At 47.8% G+C, this 23193-nt stretch overlaps 2 protein-coding genes across 3 annotated transcripts in view; one reads left to right on the forward strand and one right to left on the reverse strand.

Moving 5' to 3' along the window:
• The window catches only part of snx2 (sorting nexin 2), a 46757-nt gene extending 44969 nt beyond the window's left edge, over positions 1 to 1788 (reverse strand). The window contains exon 1 of one of the 2 annotated variants that reach the window (XM_041998915.1): positions 1537 to 1788. In XM_041998915.1, coding sequence (XP_041854849.1) covers positions 1537 to 1635 — 99 coding nt within the window. In that variant the 5' untranslated portion in view covers positions 1636 to 1788. The remainder of the gene's footprint in view (positions 1 to 1536) is intronic. The other variant, XM_041998916.1, reaches the window with a different exon arrangement.
• A 1236-nt stretch (positions 1789 to 3024) lies between these two features.
• On the forward strand, positions 3025 to 16118 carry LOC121648657 (RING finger protein 214-like). The gene is given in 7 exon segments (XM_041998906.1): positions 3025 to 3409; positions 9661 to 9887; positions 9958 to 10091; positions 11440 to 11668; positions 12772 to 12981; positions 14136 to 14279; positions 14281 to 16118. Coding segments are annotated over 7 exon segments (1746 nt in total). The 5' UTR covers positions 3025 to 3276; the 3' UTR covers positions 14950 to 16118.
• The last annotated feature ends 7075 nt before the right edge of the window (positions 16119 to 23193 follow it).

A 23193-nucleotide genomic window follows, 5' to 3' on the forward strand; every position in this document is an offset into this window, starting at 1 on the left:
GCAGCCAGGTCTGGCTGCTGTACCGGATGCGGGGGTTCAGCCCCCGCATCCGGTCCACCCAAACCACGTCCCACATGTAGGCCTACAACCAATCAGGCTCTCCACCAGTTTAGACCAGTTTCAACAAGGTCCTCTACAGAAACTTTTACAGACACAGTCCAGTTCTTTCAAGTCCAGTTAAAATCCATCATGTGATCCACATCAGTCCAGTTTATTATAACTGTGTTCATGTAAACCAAGACCTAGCCACGGAAACCAGAACCAGGCAGGAAAAACATCAGGACCAGGAAGTAAAACCTCCATTAGAACCAGAACCAGTACAGACGGCTCCTGCCTGGACCGGTTCTGGGTATCAGCTTTTGTTCTGAGTTCTGCTAAAACCCTGAAATCGTTCGTCTCTGGAGGCCACGACGTTCTGGTCTCTGCTCCGGTAAAACCGTTGTAGATCCGGTCCGGATCTTAAACCTTCCTCCAGCTGCTGCTCCTCTGCCTCGCTCCTGTTCTGCTCTCCCTTCATCGTCTTCAGGAAACAGTAACGAAGTTTTTCTGTTCACTCGCAGGATTCATTCATTCATCCACTCTAGAAGCTAGATGAACACGTGCTACATCGCCATGGCAACAGACACGGAAACCATCACAGCTCTGGAAGATTTTACGTTCAGATTAAATCATCTGATCTGAAATCAGAGTCCGTTACCACGGCAACCACGTTCATCATTCCTGAGTTTTTCCACTGATTCTGGATCCCAGCCGATGAGAAAACATCGAATCAATAAAACGAATCTGACTTTGCTTTGGACTGAAATTGTGATTTTTTCCGCCTCGCTGTGGGACGGCGTCTGAGGTTGTTATGACGATAAAATAAAAAGCTGATCTTGAGCTTCGGGTCAAAGGTGAAGATTTAACAGACTTCACGTCTTTTTACGACCATCAGTAACGATGGTTTGTGGGAAATATCTGAATTTATAAGTATATGTCTGTATTTCTAAACGGTGCTGGAATGTTTCTAAAAACCAGCTGTTAATAAATAAATAAACTTCATATTTAATTATGACCCAAATGTAAGGTCTGAGCCAAAAAGCTTCATTTCACCTTTCCTTTGCTTGTTTTTTCTGTTTAACGCAAAAACAACTAAAACAAATTAAACTAAACGAACTATTTTTATGCTATTAGTTCACACATAAAGACAAGGACCATAATTCCGTTTTTCCGCAGTTCCCTGAAAGCACCATCTGCACCTGTGTGACTGTCACCTGACCGCACGCGAACACACCTATTCCTGCGTCTTTCTTCGACCCTGTTTGGCACCGGGACCTGCGGCTGTGAAGGCCACCTTTCCGTGTTTTTTACACGCACTTTTCACGTGATTCAAGGTGACACGCGTGTGTTTTGAATGAAGCCAGAAGCGTCCACACACACCAAACCTCATTCAGAAAATACACCGTTCCCCTCCCAAGTTTCCTCCGCTGTCATTTGGAGGCATCGCGCCCTGCCTGCTCCCGTTCGGCCTCATCACCTCCTCTTCCTCATCCTCACCTCCTGTGTGGCCGTGGGCTCTGGAAACAGGTCCTCACCGTCCTCCACCTCATGGAAGTCGGTGAGCTCGGGTGGAGGGTCCCTGGCTGTGTCCGCCATGTTCGCGTCGTTACTGCGCCCGATCGAGCTGAAGGCTTCAAGCTAGCTAACAGACACGCGCACACACATGTACGTACACACACACACACACACACACCGAAAACAGCCAGGAAACAGTCAACTGACAGGGAGAGAGGAGGAGGAGGAGGAGGAGGAGCGGTGAGTCAGGAGGTTCCCGGTTCTGTCACGTGACCAACGAGCGACCTGCCAGCTGTCAGAGAGGAGACAAAAAACAGGAGGTCTCACTATGTCCTGCACTGACAGGGTGCTGGAACAATCCAGCACCTCACAGCAGGGTGCAGGCAAAGACCAAGTAGCCGGCATCGTGTACAGAAACATCTGAGCAGAACATGGACTGGAGAACCCTAGGTCACAATGGAAACACCTGCCGAGATGGTGGAGAATGAGAGGGCAAAGATCCTGCAGGACTTCCAGATACAGACCGACAACATGGTGGTGGCCAACCAACCGGACATTGTGATCATGGATAAGCAGCAAAGGAAAGCTGTAGTGGTGGATGTAGCATCCCCACCGATGGAAATGTCAGGAAAAGGGAACACGAGAACCTGGAGAAATACCAAGGACTCAAGAAGAGCTGGAGAAAGCCTGGAAGGTGAAGGTAACGGTAGTACCAGTGGTCATCAGAGCACTGGGGGCCGTGTCCCCCACACTGGAGAAGTGGCTCCACCAGATACCTGGACAACCATCAGACGTCTCCATCCAGAAGAGAGCAGTCCTAGGAACAGTTAATATACTGGAGGACCCTCAAGCTCCCAGGACTCTGGTAGAGGACCTGAGCTGGTGATGAACAGCCACCCAGGAGAGATGGGAGGGTGGGGGAGGAAGTTTTTATTTATTTATTAATAAACTTAGTTACTAAGGTAAAAACCACTGAATTGTGTGTGTGTGTGTGTGTGTGTGTGTGTTATCACTGTATTATTTTGTAACTGCTGTATTTGTGTGGCCTTGAAAAAAAGCTTCATAATAAGATTTTCCTGGTTAAAAAAGTTAATTCAATTTTAAAACAAAGATATTAAATTATAGATGTAGTTACACTGTTATAACAATACTAATTATGTAAGGTAACCATAAATATTTCCTTTTTTACTGTACTTTTGTTTGTAATGAGAGAATGGGTCCTAACAATACAGACATCGCTACCGTCCAAGGATTGCAGAATAAAATAACCGTGCAGAACACAGACCATACTGTATAGCAGACTTATACATAGCTTTAAGATACACAGAGAGTAAACATTACAATTGTAATTTAATTAATTTAATTTTAATTGTGAGAATCCCATTTTCCCAGATTTCTTATATTTAAAATAATCGTGTCATTTTTCTTGACGCATTATGAACTAAATGGTTTAATAGACGATCTTTGTTCTGGACATCTGGATGATGATGTGTTTCAGCCGGATCATAATGAATGTTACACCATCATTTCCGCTCTACCACAGAGTTAACAGGAGTTTAACAGCATAAATATGAAATATATTTATTTTAAAACGTTTTAGGAGCCGGTAAAAACTCATTACGTCATCGCGGTCTAGCTACCGTGTAGCTAACAGCATGTGCTAACGTCGCGTGAGAAAACTTAAACGGGAGCAGTCAGTCTTATTTTGGTATTTCTGTTAGCATGGATGCTAGCGGGGAAACGGCTAACGTGCTTTTTGATGAAGAAATGACAGAAGTTGGACATCTAACAGACGAAGATAAGTGTGACCTGGATCTGGACATAGACGTGGAGTTGGCAAAGATGACAGTTGAAGGTAAAGTCCTGATTTTTGGCAACGAGTGGAATTGTTTCTATTTTACTTGTGATTAGTGAGTAAAAGTTCCCTGAAAACGAAACTAATGCGAACATTGTTTTTGTTTGTTTGTTTCAGTTCGTAGATCAGATTTGATCAACCTGTGATTCTACTTGATTATAATGTGTAAAATGATTATTTTCGTTTGTTTTTAGTTAGTTAGAAGCCACACTTTGGTCTTAATTGTGAGAGAACTGCTAGAAAAAAACCCTGCTTCAGTTCATGTTCAGGACAGAGAAGATCGACACCTGCTTTAAGGTGGAGCAAAGTCAGAGGTGTGTACATGGATGTATTATAGAACTGGATAACGGACTGAACAATGGCGGCACGCCGATTTTTCCCAGTGGCCACTCGTGGTACTGCAACAAAAAATCCCATGGGGCCCAAAAAGCATTTTTCCCATAGGCCACAATGGTAAAAGACACGGCTGTAAAACTGTTGACAGGACGTCTTCAGCTTTAAACACAGCTAATTACTAATCTTTCTATTCAATATTTTTAATTCATGGACATTTAATCCGTCAATTATTTTTCAAAAGGCCATAAAAGCCACAGAAAAGTCTCTATTTCTCCGGTGACGTCACGGCTGTGCACATGCACTGCCGAAGCGCGGTCATGCTGTGTCGGGAGCGAGGAGGACGGCTGTTGACGTCAATATGATGGGAAAGCTGTTCGTAAAAGTTAAGTTAAAGTTAAGTTTCTTTTTTCTGATATCGAGTAACTTAATACATTTGTATTCTTAATGTTTGATATTACATGCATGATAGTTCCTGTTTTTAAACGTATTGTGACCTAAATCCTAATTAGCTCTAGGTTGTAGTTACGACCACCTGTTTAAACCACCTGATAGTGCGTTTTACTGGTTTATTTTATGTAAAGAGAGATTCAGCCCATGAATAGATCGGGGAAAGTGAGGGTGGCTTTTTTTTTTATTTGTTAATTTCTTATATTTTGGTTCACATTAGTTCACTTTTTGTTAAGTAGTTTAATCACACTGTTCACCCAGAGGGCAATAGAATTTTTTTTTAATTAAAATATTTTGTCTTATGAGCTGCTATTCTATTTTCGTTAGTTCAAATAAAATATGAATAACAGTCTTGACGCATCGCTGTCAGTGATATTTTGTTATACATATACAGTTAAATATTTTGGGAGTGTTGAGCCATTTCATGACAGCGACACAATGTCGCCAAGTTAGGTAAAATAGCCTACAAAACCATTTTCAATCCCTAACGGAAATCACGATACATAAAATACATAACTACATAATAAATATAGAATGGTGATAACCCAAGTGGCCTAGTTTTCCTTAACATAGTCCTCAGTTTAAACAAAGTTTTTTTTTCCTTTGTCAATTAAAAAACTGCAGCATTTAACAAAGTGGAATCCGGCAAAACACAAGAAAGGAACATTTTAAGAGACGCAATTGATAATCTTGGTGTCATCCAGGGAATAGCAGAAAAATAAAGAGAATATGCATGGGTAGCACAATGAAATAATGCATTAACAAGGACTTCTAACATTTATTACAAAAGACGTGCCTGAAATTATTCATGAATAAAGGTAGGAATTGTAAGTCATCGTGAAAATTTGACACGGGATTATACAAATATACAATATAGACTGACTTATATTGGGCTATTACGAATCCCATATAGAAATTCATCAGATTAAAACAAACCATCATTTTAACAATTACTACACAACTTTTTCCACGTATATTATATCATTACTTTACATCGAGGTCCGATCGTGTGCCGTAGAAAATCATCATCTGAGTTTGTACAGCTCTCATACTGCAGATTAATGTCGTGACCGCGCGTCGCTGGATCAGGTCACTGGGCTGCGCATTGCTCGTTCACAGTGACGTGAAGCATGATGGGAGGTGACACTACTGCGCATGCTCTATGGGCCCAATATGCGGAAGTAACCCCGAAGCCTGAGAACTTTTTCGGCGTATGCGCTGGGTGAGCAACTTCCATAGAAATGAATGGGCCCCCATTTTCAGTCCGTTATCCAGTTCTATAATACATCCATGGGTGTGTAGCAAAAACTACGGTGTCTCCGAAGGGACAAACAACTGCGTGTGAAATGCGTTTCAGGGTTCTAGTCCACTGGTTCTCAGACTGGGGCGAGATCATTTCAAGGGGTCGCCTGAAATTGTAAAAGATAGAAAGCCTACATTTATCAAGTAAATTCTGGGTTTTTACCGGAGCTTTAAAACTAAACCCCTAATGAAGAAAAATCTTTGGTTATCATCTCAGAGAGGAGCCGGGTGTGGGCCTGCAGGAGCCTCATCAACCACCAAAAACCCTTATCCTCCTTATTTATCAAGATTCTGACAGTTTTCCAGCCTTAAATTGAGAGGATGCTGCAGGATGACCCATTTGATCACACGATTAATCACTAATCTCGTGGGGGTGGGGCGCGAACACCAGCCGATGCCAGCTTCAGGTCGTGGTTTGACAGCCACTGTTCCAGTCCAGCCTCCTGCATGACAACGGAGTTCTGTGTGCATTGAGGACACGCCCGTAATTCCACGCTCCGCCCCGTGCTCTACCCCATGCTCCGCCCTGGACCTCCGTGCTCCGCCCTGGACCTCCGTGCTCCACACCGTGCTCCGCTCTGGACCTCCGTGCTCCACCCCGTGCTCCTCCCTGGACCTCCGTGCTCCGCCCTGGACCTCCGTGCTCCACACCGTGCTCCGCCCTGGACCTCCGTGCTCCGCCCTGGACCTCCGTGCTCCACCCCGTGCTCCGCCCTGGACCTCCGTGCTCCGCCCTGAACCTACGTGCTCCACACCGTGCTCCGCCCTGGACCTCCGTGCTCCGCCCTGGACCTCCGTGCTCCACACCGTGCTCCGCCCTGGACCTCCGTGCTCCGCCCTGGACCTCCGTGCTCCACACCGTGCTCCGCCCTGGACCTCTGTGCTCCGCCCTGGACCTCCGTGCTCCACACCGTGCTCCGCACCGTGCTCCGCCCTGGACCTCCGTGCTCCGCCCTGGACCTCCGTGCTCCGCCCTGGACATCCGTGCTCCACACCGTGCTCCGCCCTGGACCTCCGTGCTCCACCCTGGACCTCCATGCTCCACACCGTGCTCCGCCCTGGACCTCCGTGCTCCACACCGTGCTCCGCCCTGGACCTCCATGCTCCGCCCTGGACCTCCGTGCTCCACACCGTGCTCCGCCCTGGACCTCCATGCTCTGCCCTGGACCTCCGTGCTCCACACCGTGCTCCGCCCTGGACCTCCGTGCTCCGCCCTGGACCTCCGTGCTCCGCCCTGGACCTCCGTGCTCCACACCGTGCTCCGCCCTGGACCTCCGTGCTCCACACCGTGCTCCGCCCTGGACCTCCGTGCTCCGCCCTGGACCTCCGTGCTCCACACCGTGCTCCGCCCTGGACCTCCGTGCTCCGCCCTGGACCTCCGTGTGACACTCGTGTTGGTGAAAATGATCGCGTTTAAAATGAAATAGAAACGAATCTGTAAATAAAGATGATTTTATTTCTGTAACATCGGACGTTTCTCTTTGGAATAATTTGGGATCGATATAATACTCATCCAGGCTGGTTCCCAACTTTTCCATTTGCCAACGAATAAACTTTTAGATATTCTAATATTAAGTTTGTTTTTATCAGTTTTCTATGAAATAAACATTTTTAACTGTGTTTTTAATGTATTTTCAAGGGTTGGGGCACAATTTAAAAAAATCATTACGGGCTTTGTAATTAATTAATCTCAAATAATCACATTTTAATCACATTTACCTCATAAATCTACATTTTTTAATTTGAATGGATTTTATTGGACGACTGAATGAATTACATGAACATAGTAAACTCGGCTCTAGTAACTTCTGGAAAATGCATTTAACTGCATTTCAATTCCAAACAGTAAAGAAATAGAAAATATTCCTGGACAGACCTGAAATTAAAGTGTCATTTTAACCTTTAACCAGTTCAGAGTCGACAACATGTTCCAGAGCTTTAACGTTCTACATGTTCTCCTCCACACGCTTCATTAACATGTGCCGGTAAACCAGTGGTAAATGTTTATTTATACAGCACCTTTCAAGATAAAAATCACAAAGTGCTGAACAATAAAAATACAACACAAAATAACACAGAGAACACAAAAACAAACAAATGTAAAAGCAAGTTTAAAAAGATGCTTTTCTCTGCTTTTAAAAGAGATCATGGAGTCCACAGATCTCAGGCTGAGAGGACAGAGGACTGTGGAGCAGCTTCCAGTCTGGTCCTGGAGCAGAGGAAACGGGGGAGGGGCCTGAGGACGGGGGAGGGGCCTGAGGATGGGGGAGGGGTGGACACTGCTCATTGAGAAGAAGTTAACGTTCTTACCTCAGTTTCCAAAAGTCTGCAATAAACAAAAAGTCTCTAGATTCGTCAGTAAAGCTGAGTAACAACTTAAAATCTATTGTTGGATGTAGTCGGACTACTCACACACATACACACACACACACACACACACACACACAGTTTGCGGTAAGCCGCAGCCTGTCCCAGCATTCAGCAGGTTTAGTCAGACTAGTTCTGGTATAATTCAGACTGATAAAAGTCACATGGGGACATTTAAAGTTCATCATAAAGAAAAGATCCGGTTATTTATGTAGAACATTTAAACAGAGTTTATGAGGATTAAAGAACAGAATAATAAAGAATTCATTCTTTGCATTTAGACTAAATTAATTACAGCAGCAGTTCAGGGGTTTGAACCTGCGTCCTCCAGGTGCGAAGCCACCTCTCTGCCCACTGGGCCACCGGTCCTCCACAGCCTGCAGATGGGTCCCTGACATACCCAGCGTATCACCTGGCAGCTTGTTTCTGCCTCCGGTTCTGTTCATGGCTGCAGTTTAACGTAAAAACGTTCGTATTCTTCGTCCCGGTGTCGACACAGTCCCACTTTACCTTCAGTCTCTCAGTTTATCCACTTTTCCTTCATCCCTCCATCCCTGCTGCTGCAGTCAGACGATAGAAGTCTGGAAGAAATTAAAGAACATCTGGAGGATGAAAGGACTGATGACTCAGCAGGATTTAGAAGAACTGGTCCATCTTTAGTAGATCAATGCATGGACAGGTCTCCCTAAAAAGTCCATCATACACCTGCAGTTAGTCCAGAACCTTCTGCTCCAGTCCTCACTAAGACCAGGAAGGTAGATCCTAGAACTCCAGTCCTCACTAAGACCAGGAAGTAGATCCTAGAACTCCAGTCCTCACTAAGACCAGGAAAGTAGATCCTAGAACTCCAGTCCTCTCTAAGACCAGGAAAGTAGATCCTAGACCTCCAGTCCTCACTAAGACCAGGAAAGTAGATCCTAGAACTCCAGTCCTCACTAAGACCAGGAAGTAGATCCTAGAACTCCAGTCCTCACTAAGACCAGGAAAGTAGATCCTAGAACTCCAGTCCTCTCTAAGACCAGGAAAGTAGATCCTAGACCTCCAGTCCTCACTAAGACCAGGAAAGTAGATCCTAGAACTCCAGTCCTCACTAAGACCAGGAAAGTAGATCCTAGAACTCCAGTCCTCTCTAAGACCAGGAAAGTAGATCCTAGACCTCCAGTCCTCACTAAGACCAGGAAAGTAGATCCTAGAACTCCAGTCCTCACTAAGACCAGGAAAGTAGATCCTAGAACTCCAGTCCTCTCTAAGACCAGGAAGTAGATCCTAGACCTCCAGTCCTCACTAAGACCAGGAAAGTAGATCCTAGACCTCCAGTCCTCTCTAAGACCAGGAAAGTAGATCCTAGAACTTCAGTCCTCACTAAGACCAGGAAAGTAGATCCTAGACCTCCAGTCCTCTCTAAGACCAGGAAAGTAGATCCTAGACCTCCAGTCCTCTCTAAGACCAGGAAAGTAGATCCTAGAACTCCAGTCCTCTCTAAGACCAGGAAAGTAGATCCTAGACCTCCAGTCCTCTCTAAGACCGGGCTTTTTAACAGGTGTTAATTCCCCACACTGGAAGTTTATTTTATTTGATCTTTCTTTCTTTCTGCTTTCGTTTAATTTTCGTTGAAGTTTGTTTTTATTCGGCTTGTTATTACTTCCTGCTTGATGCTTTCATGTTTCATGTAAAGCACTTTGAATTGTCTTGTACATGAAATGTGACGTACAGATAAACCTGCCTTATTTCTATAATTCTTCTTCTTCTCCTCCTCATCACCACGACCATCTTCCCCCCGTCCTTACCTCTCCTGTCAGACCTGATCCGGGACCAGGCTGTGCAGACAGACAACAACACAAGCGAGTCCGGCGTCAACACGCAGCCAGACTGGGAGGACCAGGTGGCTGCCATGTTTGAGCTCAGCTCCAGCCTGAGGGAGGAGTACGAGCGTCTGGTGAGGAAGCAGGAGGAGGAGGCAGAGGTGCAGGAGAAACACAAGCAGCAGCTGCAGAAGAGGAAGGAGGACGCCACCCGTCAGCACCAGGTGACTGATACCTGCTGGGGGGGAAATGTCCAGGGGGGCTCGGACCCAGACTCACCGACTGTGTTTTCAGGCTCTTCTGGAGAAACTGGAGTCCCTGAGAGTAAAACTGCAACTGAACAACTGCAAGGCCACCAGGAAGAACTTCCAGAGCAAGAAACAGGAAATGAGCTCAGAGAAGAGCCGAGCAGAGGAGGAGAGGAACAGGTGAGGCAGGACTTTCTAACACACTGTGTTAACTGAACGCTGGTCTTTGATGAGGAAAAAAAAAGTTGTTTGTTTATAACGTTTATCTCTCTGTGTCTCTGGGAGCTGCTGGATTATTTAGTCACGACATTTCAATCTAACTTGTGAGGTGTTATATAAGCAAAGCGGGGCTGTGGGAGGAGTCTGCAGCTGTGGGAGGAGTCTGCAGCAGAGCGCTGCAATGCCAGTGGCGCTCGATTTGCAACTGAAAACAGCACAAGAGGAAAGAGGAAATTGCCTTAGATGATCAGCCGTTCTCTGTCGTAGAAGATGTGGGATTTTGTAGGCTGATCGAGCACATTGAGCCCCGTTATGCTGAGCAGGCGACATTTCTCAGACGTGTGTTTTCCTGAGTTGTTTAATGTTGTTGCAACTCACGTCCATTCGCTTACAGCTGCTAATATTTCAGCAGTCAGTTTCACAACAGACATCAGGAGCTCGGACGTCAGCCTCACCAGTAGAAGGGTCTTGTTTAAATATTTGTTTTCCACTTTGCACATGTGTAGTTCTTGGAGCATTTGTTATTGTTAAAGGCCTAAAATGAACCTTTTTAGTTTTCGTTTTGCAATTTTTGTTTTGATACACTATTATGTCGCAGGCCAACAAAAAATACTGTTATATTGCTGCACTTGTTCTGAATGCACTTTGTTCTAGTAGTCCTACAGAGAAAATAGTATTTTATTCTTAATTTTATTTTGTATTACTTTATTATTGTACATTGTTGGAATGTGCTAAATAAATATTTTCATAATTTTGTAATTTATTTATTCTTTGAAACAGTTATATTAATTTATACAATTGCAATGTCTGGTTTTAATGAGGTTACACATTCATAGCCATGAATGCAATGGTACTAATAATTGACATAATTATTTCTTTCGTGTTTCAGTTTTCGGCCAAGAATTTTCATTTCTGTGCATCCCTACCCTTCACTAACATAGCAGCTGACAGGTGGTAGAAATGAATGATTCTTCAGATATGCAGGGCCGGGTCTACAAAACGTTTTGATGGGGGCCAGGCGGGGGCCCTGACCAGGGAATAGTTGGCACAAAAGAGATATTATATAAGGTCTAGATTTTATGTAATATTGAACCGATTATTACAACAGAACGAACAAACTTTTCAGAAGAAAAGTAGGAAGTTCAAACAAAAGTTTAAACAACCAAAAGAATTCTTAAAAAAAACAGCAGAAAGTTTGATTAAACTAAGTTTGGATAAAAATGATGAGCACAGGACAGATTGGTGGATTTCACTGATTAAATGTGAAACCAGAAGCACTCACCGGCTCGTCTGTCCTCCCTGCCTTCAGGCTGGCCAAGGAGTCGGAGGAGGGCGAGCGGAAACTGGCGGCGCTCACAGAGGAGCAGAGCGAGGAGCAGAGCAGGTGGCAGGAGGAGCTGGAGGAGCTGAAACAGGAGATGGAGCGGGTGAGGAAGGAGGCGCAGGAGGCCCAGCTCCAGGCTCTGAAGGATGAGATCACCGCCGTGGAGAAGCAGCGAGACAACGCCATGAGTCGCATCGAGGCGTGGCTGAAGGAGGTACGACCAACCACGGCTCAGGTTTCAGGTGTCGATGTGCTGCGTCCACAATGACTGCAGCACCAAGAACGTGTTTTAAAACAGGCTTCAGGTAGGTCAGCTGGTTGAGTTTGGGTCCTTATTTGTTCCCATTTGTTTAGTTTCATGTGTGAAACCAGCAAAGATCCAACAGTCTGACAGAAAACAGGATTTCAGCAGCAACACGGTGATTCCCAAACAGTTGGTAGCTGGAAACCTGGCTCATCTCAGCATGGAGGCACAAACTGGACACGTGGAGGACAGAAGAAGAGTCAGGATTAAAAACCATCTACAGCAGATGAACAGGGTCTGAAATCCAGCAAAGACCTGAACCAGGACCTGAGAGATGCGTCTGGACCTTCAGCTGATCCATCTACTGTTAGCTGAAGCCTCATCAGAAATGGTCTCCATGGAAACGTGGCTGTCAGGAAGCACTTAGGGAAACGGGGGAAAAGGCTGAAGAACTGGACTGATGATGTGTGACAGATTAGAGGTAAACCTTTAGAAAGCGATGGGGTCTGTTCAGGGGTCTGTTCACTAACTACAGGGCCGTGTTTACCACCAGATTAGCCTAGCTTAGCACCACTAAACCCAGAGTAAACATTTTATTGTTTTTACTGCCAAACCTGTCCACCTTCAGAGTTCGTATGTCTGCATCAGATGTCGTCAACAAGGTCGACTCGTCACAGGTAATCCGGTCTGGAACTCAGAGTTCCATCCTCAGACTCCTTACGGGGAGATACTGAGCGAACTGAGCTGTAAACGTCCATTTTCACTAGGCCTGTCTGTAGACATGAGAGGCTGGCCTCTTTAGTTCCCAGTGGGAAAATTTTAATTTTTCCCTTCCTTTGTTTAATTTTCTGCAGATTAGCAGCAAAGTTCACTTTTTCCACGTTCACCTCGTCATTATTGAAGCAGAGAACTGAACAAAAGGCAGAAACATCAAAGAAGAGCTTTAGAAAGTCTCTCAAGGAGCCTGGAGAACTGTTCTGAAGACCTTCCTGGTGATCAAAGAGTCCGACTGGACCAGGACTCTTTGCTCTTTCCTGCAGATCTAATCTGTTTGTTGTCTTGTCTTGTTGCAGGTGGCCCAGTACCTGAACGCTCTCAGGGTGGAGTTCCCTCAGCAGTACCACGACGAGCAGGTCAAGTGGGAGAAGAAAGAAGGTCTGGTTCGGAAAACCAAAGCCGAGCTCCAGAACCGCTTCCAGGATGTTCTGCAGCAGCTGCAGCAGGGTCGGGAGTTGGAGTCTCTGCCCCGCATCAACGTCCCGTCCCTTCCACAGGTTCCCATGGTGAGATAATCCGCTTCAGGTCCGGATGCTGCTGGTTTAACTTTTGGTTCTGGAGATACAGCTACGGTTCTCGGCCTCCTAAACTTTCCATTTTTAAGTAAAATAATAGAAAAAGCTGTTTCTCGACAGCTTTACAAATTCTTGGTACTTAGCAACAAAACCTGAAAAGACATCCATCCAAACACAGACGGTGGCACAAGTTCAGTTCTGGTTCTATTAGATCTCAGTGGACCAGAACATTTATTAGAACGACTTGAAAACTGGGTTCTGAATTGGTTTGAATCCCACATAAAGACAGGAACTACTTTCTATCCATTGGTAATTACAGATCTACTCAAACAATGATGACATGTGGAGTTCCCCAAGGCTCCATGTCAGGCCTCCTATTGTTCAGCAGGCTCCCACCAGCTCAGGTCATGGAAACAAAACACATATCGGATCATAATTATGCTGACGACACTTAGCTCTATATTACTGTCTCACCAGGGACTCTGGTCCCGGACAAAGCTTTGTGTTTTAGTCAAATAAATACTGAAATGTTCCAGACGCTTCTTAAGTTAAAGATAAATCTGAAACTGTTGTTTTGAACCAAAGATTAGCATCCAGCTTCAGTTAGCAATGTTAAAACCAGAGGATCAATCCAGAAATCTTGGTTTCAGTTTGGAGCTACAATCTAACATCCACATTAACGCAGGAACCAAATCAGCCTTTCTCCCACCTATAGGATGTAAAAACTTTATCCATTATTAGTCATCTTGACCACTGTAATGGAGTTTTTACCGGCAACTAATCCAGATGCTGCTGTTCTAGTCCTCACAAAGACCAGAAAGTTCCCCCATCTTTCCACTGGTTCTGGTCCAGAATATAGATCTGATCTACTGATGCCACATGAGCATCGAGACTTCTAAGATCTTCTGGGTCCAGTTTGCTTGGAGTTTTAGTATTTAATGAAGACGGATAGAAACCGTCATGAGTGAGTTACATGTGTCACATGTAACTGAGTCGCTATTAAGGGTCTTTATAATATTTTAATATTGGCCACATTGAATTTATCTCCTCTGGGATTCAAACTCGAGTCTCCTGCATGGGAGACGGATGCCCCGCTGAGCTGCCTACGCCTAAATAAATTTGCATATCCTTTTTTTGTCCGACAGGCGGAGCTGAGGTTCAACCAGGTGATGCAGTCTCTGGCTCCACCCCCCTTTATGCCTCCCTCACCTCCTCCTAACCAAGTGAACCAGCCCCTCCCTCCACAGAGGCACCCGCACTATTACATGCCACGACACCGTCACCCCCCCTCCTCATCCTCACAACCCCCAGTACCGAGGTTCCTTCCTCCCACAGCACCACCCGTTACCCCAGCTGTTCAACATCCCTCCACCATCGCTCCACTTCCAGCCTGTCCAGTTCCAGCCTCACGTCAGACCTCCAGTGAAGGTGACCCCGCCTCCCAGTCTGTCCCCGTCCCCTCCAGTTCACCCAGTGGTCCCCTCCCCGCCTCCACCTGCAGCGCCAGCTGCTGCCCCGTCTGCATCCGCTGGAAAACTGGACAAAGTTCTGGAAAAACTGGGGACCAGATTCCCACAATGCAACAAGGCTCAGCTGACGTCACTGCTGCAGCAGGTCAAGAGTTCCCGCGGAACGCTGGCGGGAATGTCCATGGAGGATGTCGTCGAGCAGGTTGGCTTCAAGCTGGCCCAGGCCGAGAGGTCGGCCCCGGGGCCCATCCAGAGGCCTCTGCCTCTGGGGCCCATCCAGAGGCCCACTCCGCCGCTGCAGAGAGCCACAGCTGCAGCAGGCGGCGGTCCAGCATCCGCAGCCCGAAAACTCTGCCTCATGTGCCAGAACCACGTGGATCCAGAGAGCCGGCACCAGCTGAGCTGCTCACACACCATCCACAAGGACTGCATCCAGATGTGGCTTCAGTCCAGCAAGAACAACTCCTGCCCCTTCTGTCCCGGGAAGTAAGGAAGAGCCGGACCAGGAGGCAAGGGTTTCCACTTCCTGCCGGAGCTCAGACCTTCGAATGTTTGTGGTTCCCTGTCATGATGTAGATGATGATGATGGTATGAAGGGCCGTCCCACTTCGTGCCTGTTTGTTTTCTACAATAAAGTTCTTTAAGGGAAATAATTCTAGGATTTATCCTGATCCACCTTTACATTTTAATTTAAAACAATTTAATTTGTGCCAATTTAAAAGATACTTAGCCAGCGATCAGACCGTCGAGGCGAAGCAACATTTCAGAGCCGGTAAGAAAACGTCTGAGCCCATAATGTCCAGAAGATTTTCACCAGCTTTGTTATAACATTTATTCAGTTTTGGACCAACAGTAAAATAAAGTTTGAGTCAATTAATAACTTTAGCCAGTAATAAATAAATAAATAATTTTTTTATTAATTAAAGTAATTAAGTTAATTTAGTTAATAAAATATTTGGGACAATAATACAGTAACATCTTCCCAAAGAGATTTCTGAGCCAATAATTTAAAACAAATATAAATAAATATAAAATAAAACAAAAATAGAAAACGATTTAATAAAATGAGTCAATTTGATCAAATATGAAACGATAACTTTCTCCAACATTTCAGCTAAAATAAAATGTATATATATATATACACATATATACATATATATATATATATATATATATATGTGTGTGTGTGTGTGTGTGTGTCAAACTACATTTGAGTCAATAAATTAATTTATTCTTTACAAAAACAATTTTCTGAACCAACAATATAAAAACTGAGTGTGTAAAATTTGAGTCAAATGAAATATTTGGGACAATAAAGCTACAACTTCCTGCCAATTACAGAACATTTTTGAGCCGTAAATAAAATAATTTAAAGCCAAAAATTTAATAATTTTAGTCATTAATTAAGTATTTATGCTAACAATAAAACAGCCAGTAATAAGATTCTGAGCCAACGTTATGATTCTTCAGATAAAAATCTTCAACCAATAATAAAATATTCCTGCCACTAATCGGATAAAAGTTTTAAGTGAATAATGAAAAAAAAATGATAAAATTAAGTTTTTATGCTATTTGTTGGTTATTTGTCTGGAAATAAATGTTGAAAATGTAATAAATAAAACTGTAGTTATTATTTAAATAAGATTGTTTGCTGTTTTAAATTATTGCTGAATTCTTATCTTATTGGTTTTATTACATTTAAATTTCCAGCGTTACATGATCGGTTTCTGCCTCCTACATTAGTTCAGTTTATAATAAATGTTTTCAAATAAACCGATTAAAAGAATTAAAATTAAAAAGTGAACTCCACAAATTTCTGTCTATAAAAAGCTGCTGTCCTTTCGTTCCTCTTCTGGAAACAACCTATTACCTTTTAAAGATTCTCCCAGACAGACTCTCCCTGTGGACGTCCCAGGAAGCCTTAATAGGAGAGATGGCGTTCGATGGGGTGAAAGGAGGCGTCCGGCCCAGTAAATATCAGAAAGCAGAGCTGAGCGTGTGTGTGTGAAGGCTCTGAGCGTGTGTAAAAGGCTCTGAGCGTGTGTGCGAAGGATCTGAGCGTGTGTGTGAAGGCTCTGAGCATGTGTGAAGGCTCTGAGTGTGTGTGTGGGAAGACTCTGAGTGTGTGTGTGGGAAGACACTGAGTGTGTGTAAAAGGCTCTGAGCGTGTGTGCGAAGGATCTGAGCGTGTGTGTGAAGGCTCTGAGCATGTGTGAAGGCTCTGAGCGTGTGTGAAGGCTCTGAGCGTGTGTGTGTGAAGGCTCAGAGTGTGTGAAGGCTCTGAGCATGTGTGAAGGCTCTGAGTGTGTGTGTGGGAAGACTCTGAGTGTGTGTGTGGGAAGACACTGAGTGTGTGTAAAAGGCTCTGAGCGTGTGTGCGAAGGATCTGAGCGTGTGTGTGAAGGCTCTGAGCATGTGTGAAGGCTCTGAGCGTGTGTGAAGGCTCTGAGCGTGTGTGTGAAGGCTCTGAGCGTGTGTGTGAAGGCTCTGAGCGTGTGTGAAGGCTCTGAGCGTGTGTGAAGGCTCTGAGCGTGTGTGTGTGTGAAGGCTCTGAGCGTGTGTGAAGGCTCTGAGCGTGTGTGTGTGAAGGCTCTGAGCGTGTGTGCGAAGGCTCTGAGCGTGTGTGAAGGCTCTGAGCGTGTGTGTGTGAAGGCTCTGAGAGTGTGTGTGTGTGAAGGCTCTGAGCGTGTGTGAAGGCTCTGAGCATGTGTGAAGGCTCTGAGCGTGTGTGTGTGAAGGTTCTGAGCGTGTGTGAAGGCTCTGAGCGTGTGTGTGTGAAGGCTCTGAGCGTGTGTGTGTGAAGGCTCTGAGCGTGTGTGTGTGTGAAGGCTCTGAGCGTGTGTGTGTGAAGGCTCTGAGCGTGTGTGTGTGAAGGCTCTGAGCGTGTGTGAAGGCTCTGAGCGTGTGTGTGTGAAGGCTCTGAGCGTGTGTGCGAAGGCTCTGAGCGTGTGTGAAGGCTCTGAGCGTGTGTGTGTGAAGGCTCTGAGCGTGTGTGAAGGCTCTGAGTGTGTGTGTGTGAAGGCTCTGAGCGTGTGTGAAGGCTCTGAGCATGTGTGAAGGCTCTGAGCGTGTGTGTGTGAAGGTTCTGAGCGTGTGTGAAGGCTCTGAGCGTGTGTGTGTGAAGGCTCTGAGCGTGTGTGTGTGAAGGCTCTGAGCGTGTGTGTGTGTGAAGGCTCTGAGCGTGTGTGTGTGAAGGCTCTGAGCGTGTGTGCGAAGGCTCTGAGCGTGTGTGAAGGCTCTGAGCGTGTGTGTGTGAAGGCTCTGAGAGTGTGTGTGGGAAGACACTGAGTGTGTGTAAAAGGCTCTGAGCGTGTGTGCGAAGGATCTGAGCGTGTGTGTGAAGGCTCTGAGCATGTGTGAAGGCTCTGAGCGTGTGTGAAGGCTCTGAGCGTGTGTGTGAAGGCTCTGAGCGTGTGTGAAGGTTCTGAGCGTGTGTGAAGGCTCTGATCGTGTGTGAAGGCTCTGAGCGTGTGTGAAGGTTCTGAGCGTGTGTGAAGGCTCTGAGCGTGTGTGAAGGCTCTGAGCGTGTGTGTGTGTGAAGGCTCTGAGCCAGTGTGTGTGAAGGCTCTGAGCGTGTGTGCGAAGGCTCTGAGCGTGTGTGAAGGCTCTGAGCGTGTGTGTGTGAAGGCTCTGAGAGTGTGTGTGTGTGAAGGCTCTGAGCGTGTGTGAAGGCTCTGAGCATGTGTGAAGGCTCTGAGCGTGTGTGTGTGAAGGTTCTGAGCGTGTGTGAAGGCTCTGAGCGTGTGTGTGTGAAGGCTCTGAGCGTGTGTGTGTGAAGGCTCTGAGCGTGTGTGTGTGTGAAGGCTCTGAGCGTGTGTGTGTGAAGGCTCTGAGCGTGTGTGTGTGAAGGCTCTGAGCGTGTGTGAAGGCTCTGAGCGTGTGTGTGTGAAGGCTCTGAGCGTGTGTGCGAAGGCTCTGAGCGTGTGTGAAGGCTCTGAGCGTGTGTGTGTGAAGGCTCTGAGAGTGTGTGTGTGTGAAGGCTCTGAGCGTGTGTGAAGGCTCTGAGCATGTGTGAAGGCTCTGAGCGTGTGTGTGTGAAGGTTTCTGAGCGTGTGTGAAGGCTCTGAGCGTGTGTGTGTGAAGGCTCTGAGCGTGTGTGTGTGAAGGCTCTGAGCGTGTGTGTGTGTGAAGGCTCTGAGCGTGTGTGTGTGAAGGCTCTGAGCGTGTCTGCGAAGGCTCTGAGCGTGTGTGAAGGCTCTGAGCGTGTGTGTGTGAAGGCTCTGAGAGTGTGTGTGTGAAGGCTCTGAGCGTGTGTGCGAAGGCTCTGAGCGTGTGTGAAGGCTCTGAGCGTGTGTGTGTGAAGGCTCTGAGAGTGTGTGTGTGTGAAGGCTCTGAGCGTGTGTGAAGGTTCTGAGCGTGTGTGTGTGAAGGCTCTGAGCGTGTGTGTGTGTGAAGGCTCTGAGCGTGTGTGTGTGAAGGCTCTGAGAGTGTGTGTGTGTGAAGGCTCTGAGCGTGTGTGAAGGCTCTGAGCGTGTGTGTGTGAAGGTTCTGAGCGTGTGTGAAGGCTCTGAGCGTGTGTGTGTGAAGGCTCTGAGCGTGTGTGTGTGAAGGCTCTGAGCGTGTGTGTGTGTGAAGGCTCTGAGCGTGTGTCTGTGTGAAGGCTCTGAGCGTGTGTGTGTGAAGGCTCTGAGCGTGTGTGTGTGAAGGCTCTGAGAGTGTGTGTGTGTGAAGGCTCTGAGCGTGTGTGAAGGCTCTGAGCATGTGTGAAGGCTCTGAGCGTGTGTGTGTGAAGGTTCTGAGCGTGTGTGAAGGCTCTGAGCGTGTGTGTGTGAAGGCTCTGAGCGTGTGTGTGTGAAGGCTCTGAGCGTGTGTGTGTGTGAAGGCTCTGAGCGTGTGTGTGTGAAGGCTCTGAGCGTGTGTGTGTGAAGGCTCTGAGCGTGTGTGTGTGAAGGCTCTGAGCGTGTGTGTGTGTGAAGGCTCTGAGCGTGTGTGTGAAGGCTCTGAGCGTGTGTGTGAAGGCTCTGAGAGTGTGTGTGTGTGAAGGCTCTGAGAGTGTGTGTGTGTGAAGGCTCTGAGCGTGTGTGTGTGTGAAGGCTCTGAGCGTGTGTGTGAAGGCTCTGAGCGTGTGTGTGTGTGAAGGCTCTGAGCGTGTGTGAAGGTTCTGAGCGTGTGTGAAGGCTCTGAGCATGTGTGTGTGAAGGCTCTGAGCATGTGTGTGTGAAGGTTCTGAGTGTGTGTGAAGGCTCTGAGCGTGTGTGTGAAGGCTCTGAGCGTGTGTGTGTGTGAAGGCTCTGAGCGTGTGTGTGTGAAGGCTCTGAGCGTGTGTGTGTGAAGGCTCTGAGCGTGTGTGTGTGAAGGCTCTGAGCGTGTGTGTGTGTGAAGGCTCTGAGAGTGTGTGAAGGCTCTGAGCGTGTGTGTGAAGGCTCTGAGAGTGTGTGTGTGTGAAGGCTCTGAGCGTGTGTGTGTGTGAAGGCTCTGAGCGTGTGTGTGAAGGCTCTGAGCGTGTGTGTGTGTGAAGGCTCTGAGAGTGTGTGTGGGAAGACACTGAGTGTGTGTAAAAGGCTCTGAGCGTGTGTGCGAAGGATCTGAGCGTGTGTGTGAAGGCTCTGAGCATGTGTGAAGGCTCTGAGCGTGTGTGAAGGCTCTGAGCGTGTGTGTGAAGGCTCTGAGCGTGTGTGAAGGTTCTGAGCGTGTGTGAAGGCTCTGAGCGTGTGTGAAGGCTCTGAGCGTGTGTGTGTGTGAAGGCTCTGAGCGTGTGTGAAGGCTCTGAGCGTGTGTGTGTGAAGGCTCTGAGCGTGTGTGCGAAGGCTCTGAGCGTGTGTGAAGGCTCTGAGCGTGTGTGTGTGAAGGCTCTGAGAGTGTGTGTGTGTGAAGGCTCTGAGCGTGTGTGAAGGCTCTGAGCATGTGTGAAGGCTCTGAGCGTGTGTGTGTGAAGGTTCTGAGCGTGTGTGAAGGCTCTGAGCGTGTGTGTGTGAAGGCTCTGAGCGTGTGTGTGTGAAGGCTCTGAGAGTGTGTGTGTGTGAAGGCTCTGAGCGTGTGTGTGTGAAGGCTCTGAGCGTGTGTGTGTGAAGGCTCTGAGCGTGTGTGAAGGCTCTGAGCGTGTGTGTGTGAAGGCTCTGAGCGTGTGTGCGAAGGCTCTGAGCGTGTGTGAAGGCTCTGAGCGTGTGTGTGTGAAGGCTCTGAGAGTGTGTGTGTGTGAAGGCTCTGAGCGTGTGTGAAGGCTCTGAGCATGTGTGAAGGCTCTGAGCGTGTGTGTGTGAAGGTTCTGAGCGTGTGTGAAGGCTCTGAGCGTGTGTGTGTGAAGGCTCTGAGCGTGTGTGTGTGAAGGCTCTGAGCGTGTGTGTGTGTGAAGGCTCTGAGCGTGTGTGTGTGAAGGCTCTGAGCGTGTGTGCGAAGGCTCTGAGCGTGTGTGAAGGCTCTGAGCGTGTGTGTGTGATGGCTCTGAGAGTGTGTGTGTGTGAAGGCTCTGAGCGTGTGTGCGAAGGCTCTGAGCGTGTGTGAAGGCTCTGAGCGTGTGTGTGTGAAGGCTCTGAGAGTGTGTGTGTGTGAAGGCTCTGAGCGTGTGTGAAGGCTCTGAGCGTGTGTGTGTGAAGGCTCTGAGCGTGTGTGAAGGCTCTGAGCGTGTGTGTGTGAAGGCTCTGAGCGTGTGTGTGTGAAGGCTCTGAGCGTGTGTGTGTGTGTGAAGGCTCTGAGCGTGTGTGTGTGAAGGCTCTGAGCGTGTGTGTGTGAAGGCTCTGAGCGTGTGTGTGTGAAGGCTCTGAGAGTGTGTGTGTGTGAAGGCTCTGAGCGTGTGTGAAGGCTCTGAGCATGTGTGAAGGCTCTGAGCGTGTGTGTGTGAAGGTTCTGAGCGTGTGTGAAGGCTCTGAGCGTGTGTGTGTGAAGGCTCTGAGCGTGTGTGTGTGAAGGCTCTGAGCGTGTGTGTGTGTGTGAAGGCTCTGAGCGTGTGTGTGTGAAGGCTCTGAGCGTGTGTGTGTGAAGGCTCTGAGCGTGTGTGTGTGAAGGCTCTGAGCGTGTGTGTGTGTGAAGGCTCTGAGAGTGTGTGTGAAGGCTCTGAGCGTGTGTGTGAAGGCTCTGAGAGTGTGTGTGTGTGAAGGCTCTGAGAGTGTGTGTGTGTGAAGGCTCTGAGCGTGTGTGTGTGTGAAGGCTCTGAGCGTGTGTGTGAAGGCTCTGAGCGTGTGTGTGTGTGAAGGCTCTGAGCGTGTGTGAAGGTTCTGAGCGTGTGTGAAGGCTCTGAGCATGTGTGTGTGAAGGCTCTGAGCATGTGTGTGTGAAGGTTCTGAGTGTGTGTGAAGGCTCTGAGCGTGTGTGTGTGTGAAGGCTCTGAGCGTGTGTGTGTGTGAAGGCTCTGAGCGTGTGTGTGTGAAGGCTCTGAGCGTGTGTGTGTGAAGGCTCTGAGCGTGTGTGTGTGAAGGCTCTGAGCGTGTGTGTGTGAAGGCTCTGAGCGTGTGTGTGTGTGAAGGCTCTGAGAGTGTTGTGAAGGCTCTGAGCATGTGTGTGAAGGCTCTGAGAGTGTGTGTGTGTGAAGGCTCTGAGCGTGTGTGTGTGTGAAGGCTCTGAGCGTGTGTGTGAAGGCTCTGAGCGTGTGTGTGTGTGAAGGCTCTGAGCGTGTGTGAAGGTTCTGAGCGTGTGTGAAGGCTCTGAGCATGTGTGTGTGAAGGCTCTGAGCATGTGTGTGTGAAGGCTCTGAGCGTGTGTGTGAAGGCTCTGAGCGTGTGTGTGTGAAGGTTCTGAGTGTGTGTGAAGGCTCTGAGCGTGTGTGTGTGAAGGCTCTGAGCGTGTGTGAAGGCTCTGAGCGTGTGTGTGTGAAGGTTCTGAGCGTGTGTGAAGGCTCTGAGCGTGTGTGAAGGTTCTGAGCGTGTGTGAAGGCTCTGAGCGTGTGTGAAGGCTCTGAGCGTGTGTGTGTGTGAAGGCTCTGAGCCAGTGTGTGTGAAGGCTCTGAGCGTGTGTGCGAAGGCTCTGAGCGTGTGTGAAGGCTCTGAGCGTGTGTGTGTGAAGGCTCTGAGAGTGTGTGTGTGTGAAGGCTCTGAGCGTGTGTGAAGGCTCTGAGCATGTGTGAAGGCTCTGAGCGTGTGTGTGTGAAGGTTCTGAGCGTGTGTGAAGGCTCTGAGCGTGTGTGTGTGAAGGCTCTGAGCGTGTGTGTGAAGGCTCTGAGCGTGTGTGTGTGTGAAGGCTCTGAGCGTGTGTGTGTGAAGGCTCTGAGCGTGTGTGAAGGCTCTGAGCGTGTGTGTGTGAAGGCTCTGAGCGTGTGTGCGAAGGCTCTGAGCGTGTGTGTGAAGGCTCTGAGCGTGTGTGTGTGAAGGCTCTGAGCGTGTGTGAAGGCTCTGAGTGTGTGTGTGTGAAGGCTCTGAGCGTGTGTGAAGGCTCTGAGCATGTGTGAAGGCTCCTGAGCGTGTGTGTGTGAAGGTTTCTGAGCGTGTGTGAAGGCTCTGAGCGTGTGTGTGTGAAGGCTCTGAGCGTGTGTGTGTGAAGGCTCTGAGTGTGTGTGTGTGTGAAGGCTCTGAGCGTGTGTGTGTGAAGGCTCTGAGCGTGTGTGCGAAGGCTCTGAGCGTGTGTGAAGGCTCTGAGCGTGTGTGTGTGAAGGCTCTGAGAGTGTGTGTGGAAGGACACTGAGTGTGTGTAAAAGGCTCTGAGCGTGTGTGCGAAGGATCTGAGCGTGTGTGTGAAGGCTCTGAGCATGTGTGAAGGCTCTGAGCGTGTGTGAAGGCTCTGAGCGTGTGTGTGAAGGCTCTGAGCGTGTGTGAAGGTTCTGAGCGTGTGTGAAGGCTCTGATCGTGTGTGAAGGCTCTGAGCGTGT

The sequence above is a fragment of the Melanotaenia boesemani genome, chromosome 11 (genome assembly GCF_017639745.1).
Source record: "Melanotaenia boesemani isolate fMelBoe1 chromosome 11, fMelBoe1.pri, whole genome shotgun sequence".
In the NCBI taxonomy this organism is placed as follows: domain Eukaryota; kingdom Metazoa; phylum Chordata; class Actinopteri; order Atheriniformes; family Melanotaeniidae; genus Melanotaenia; species Melanotaenia boesemani.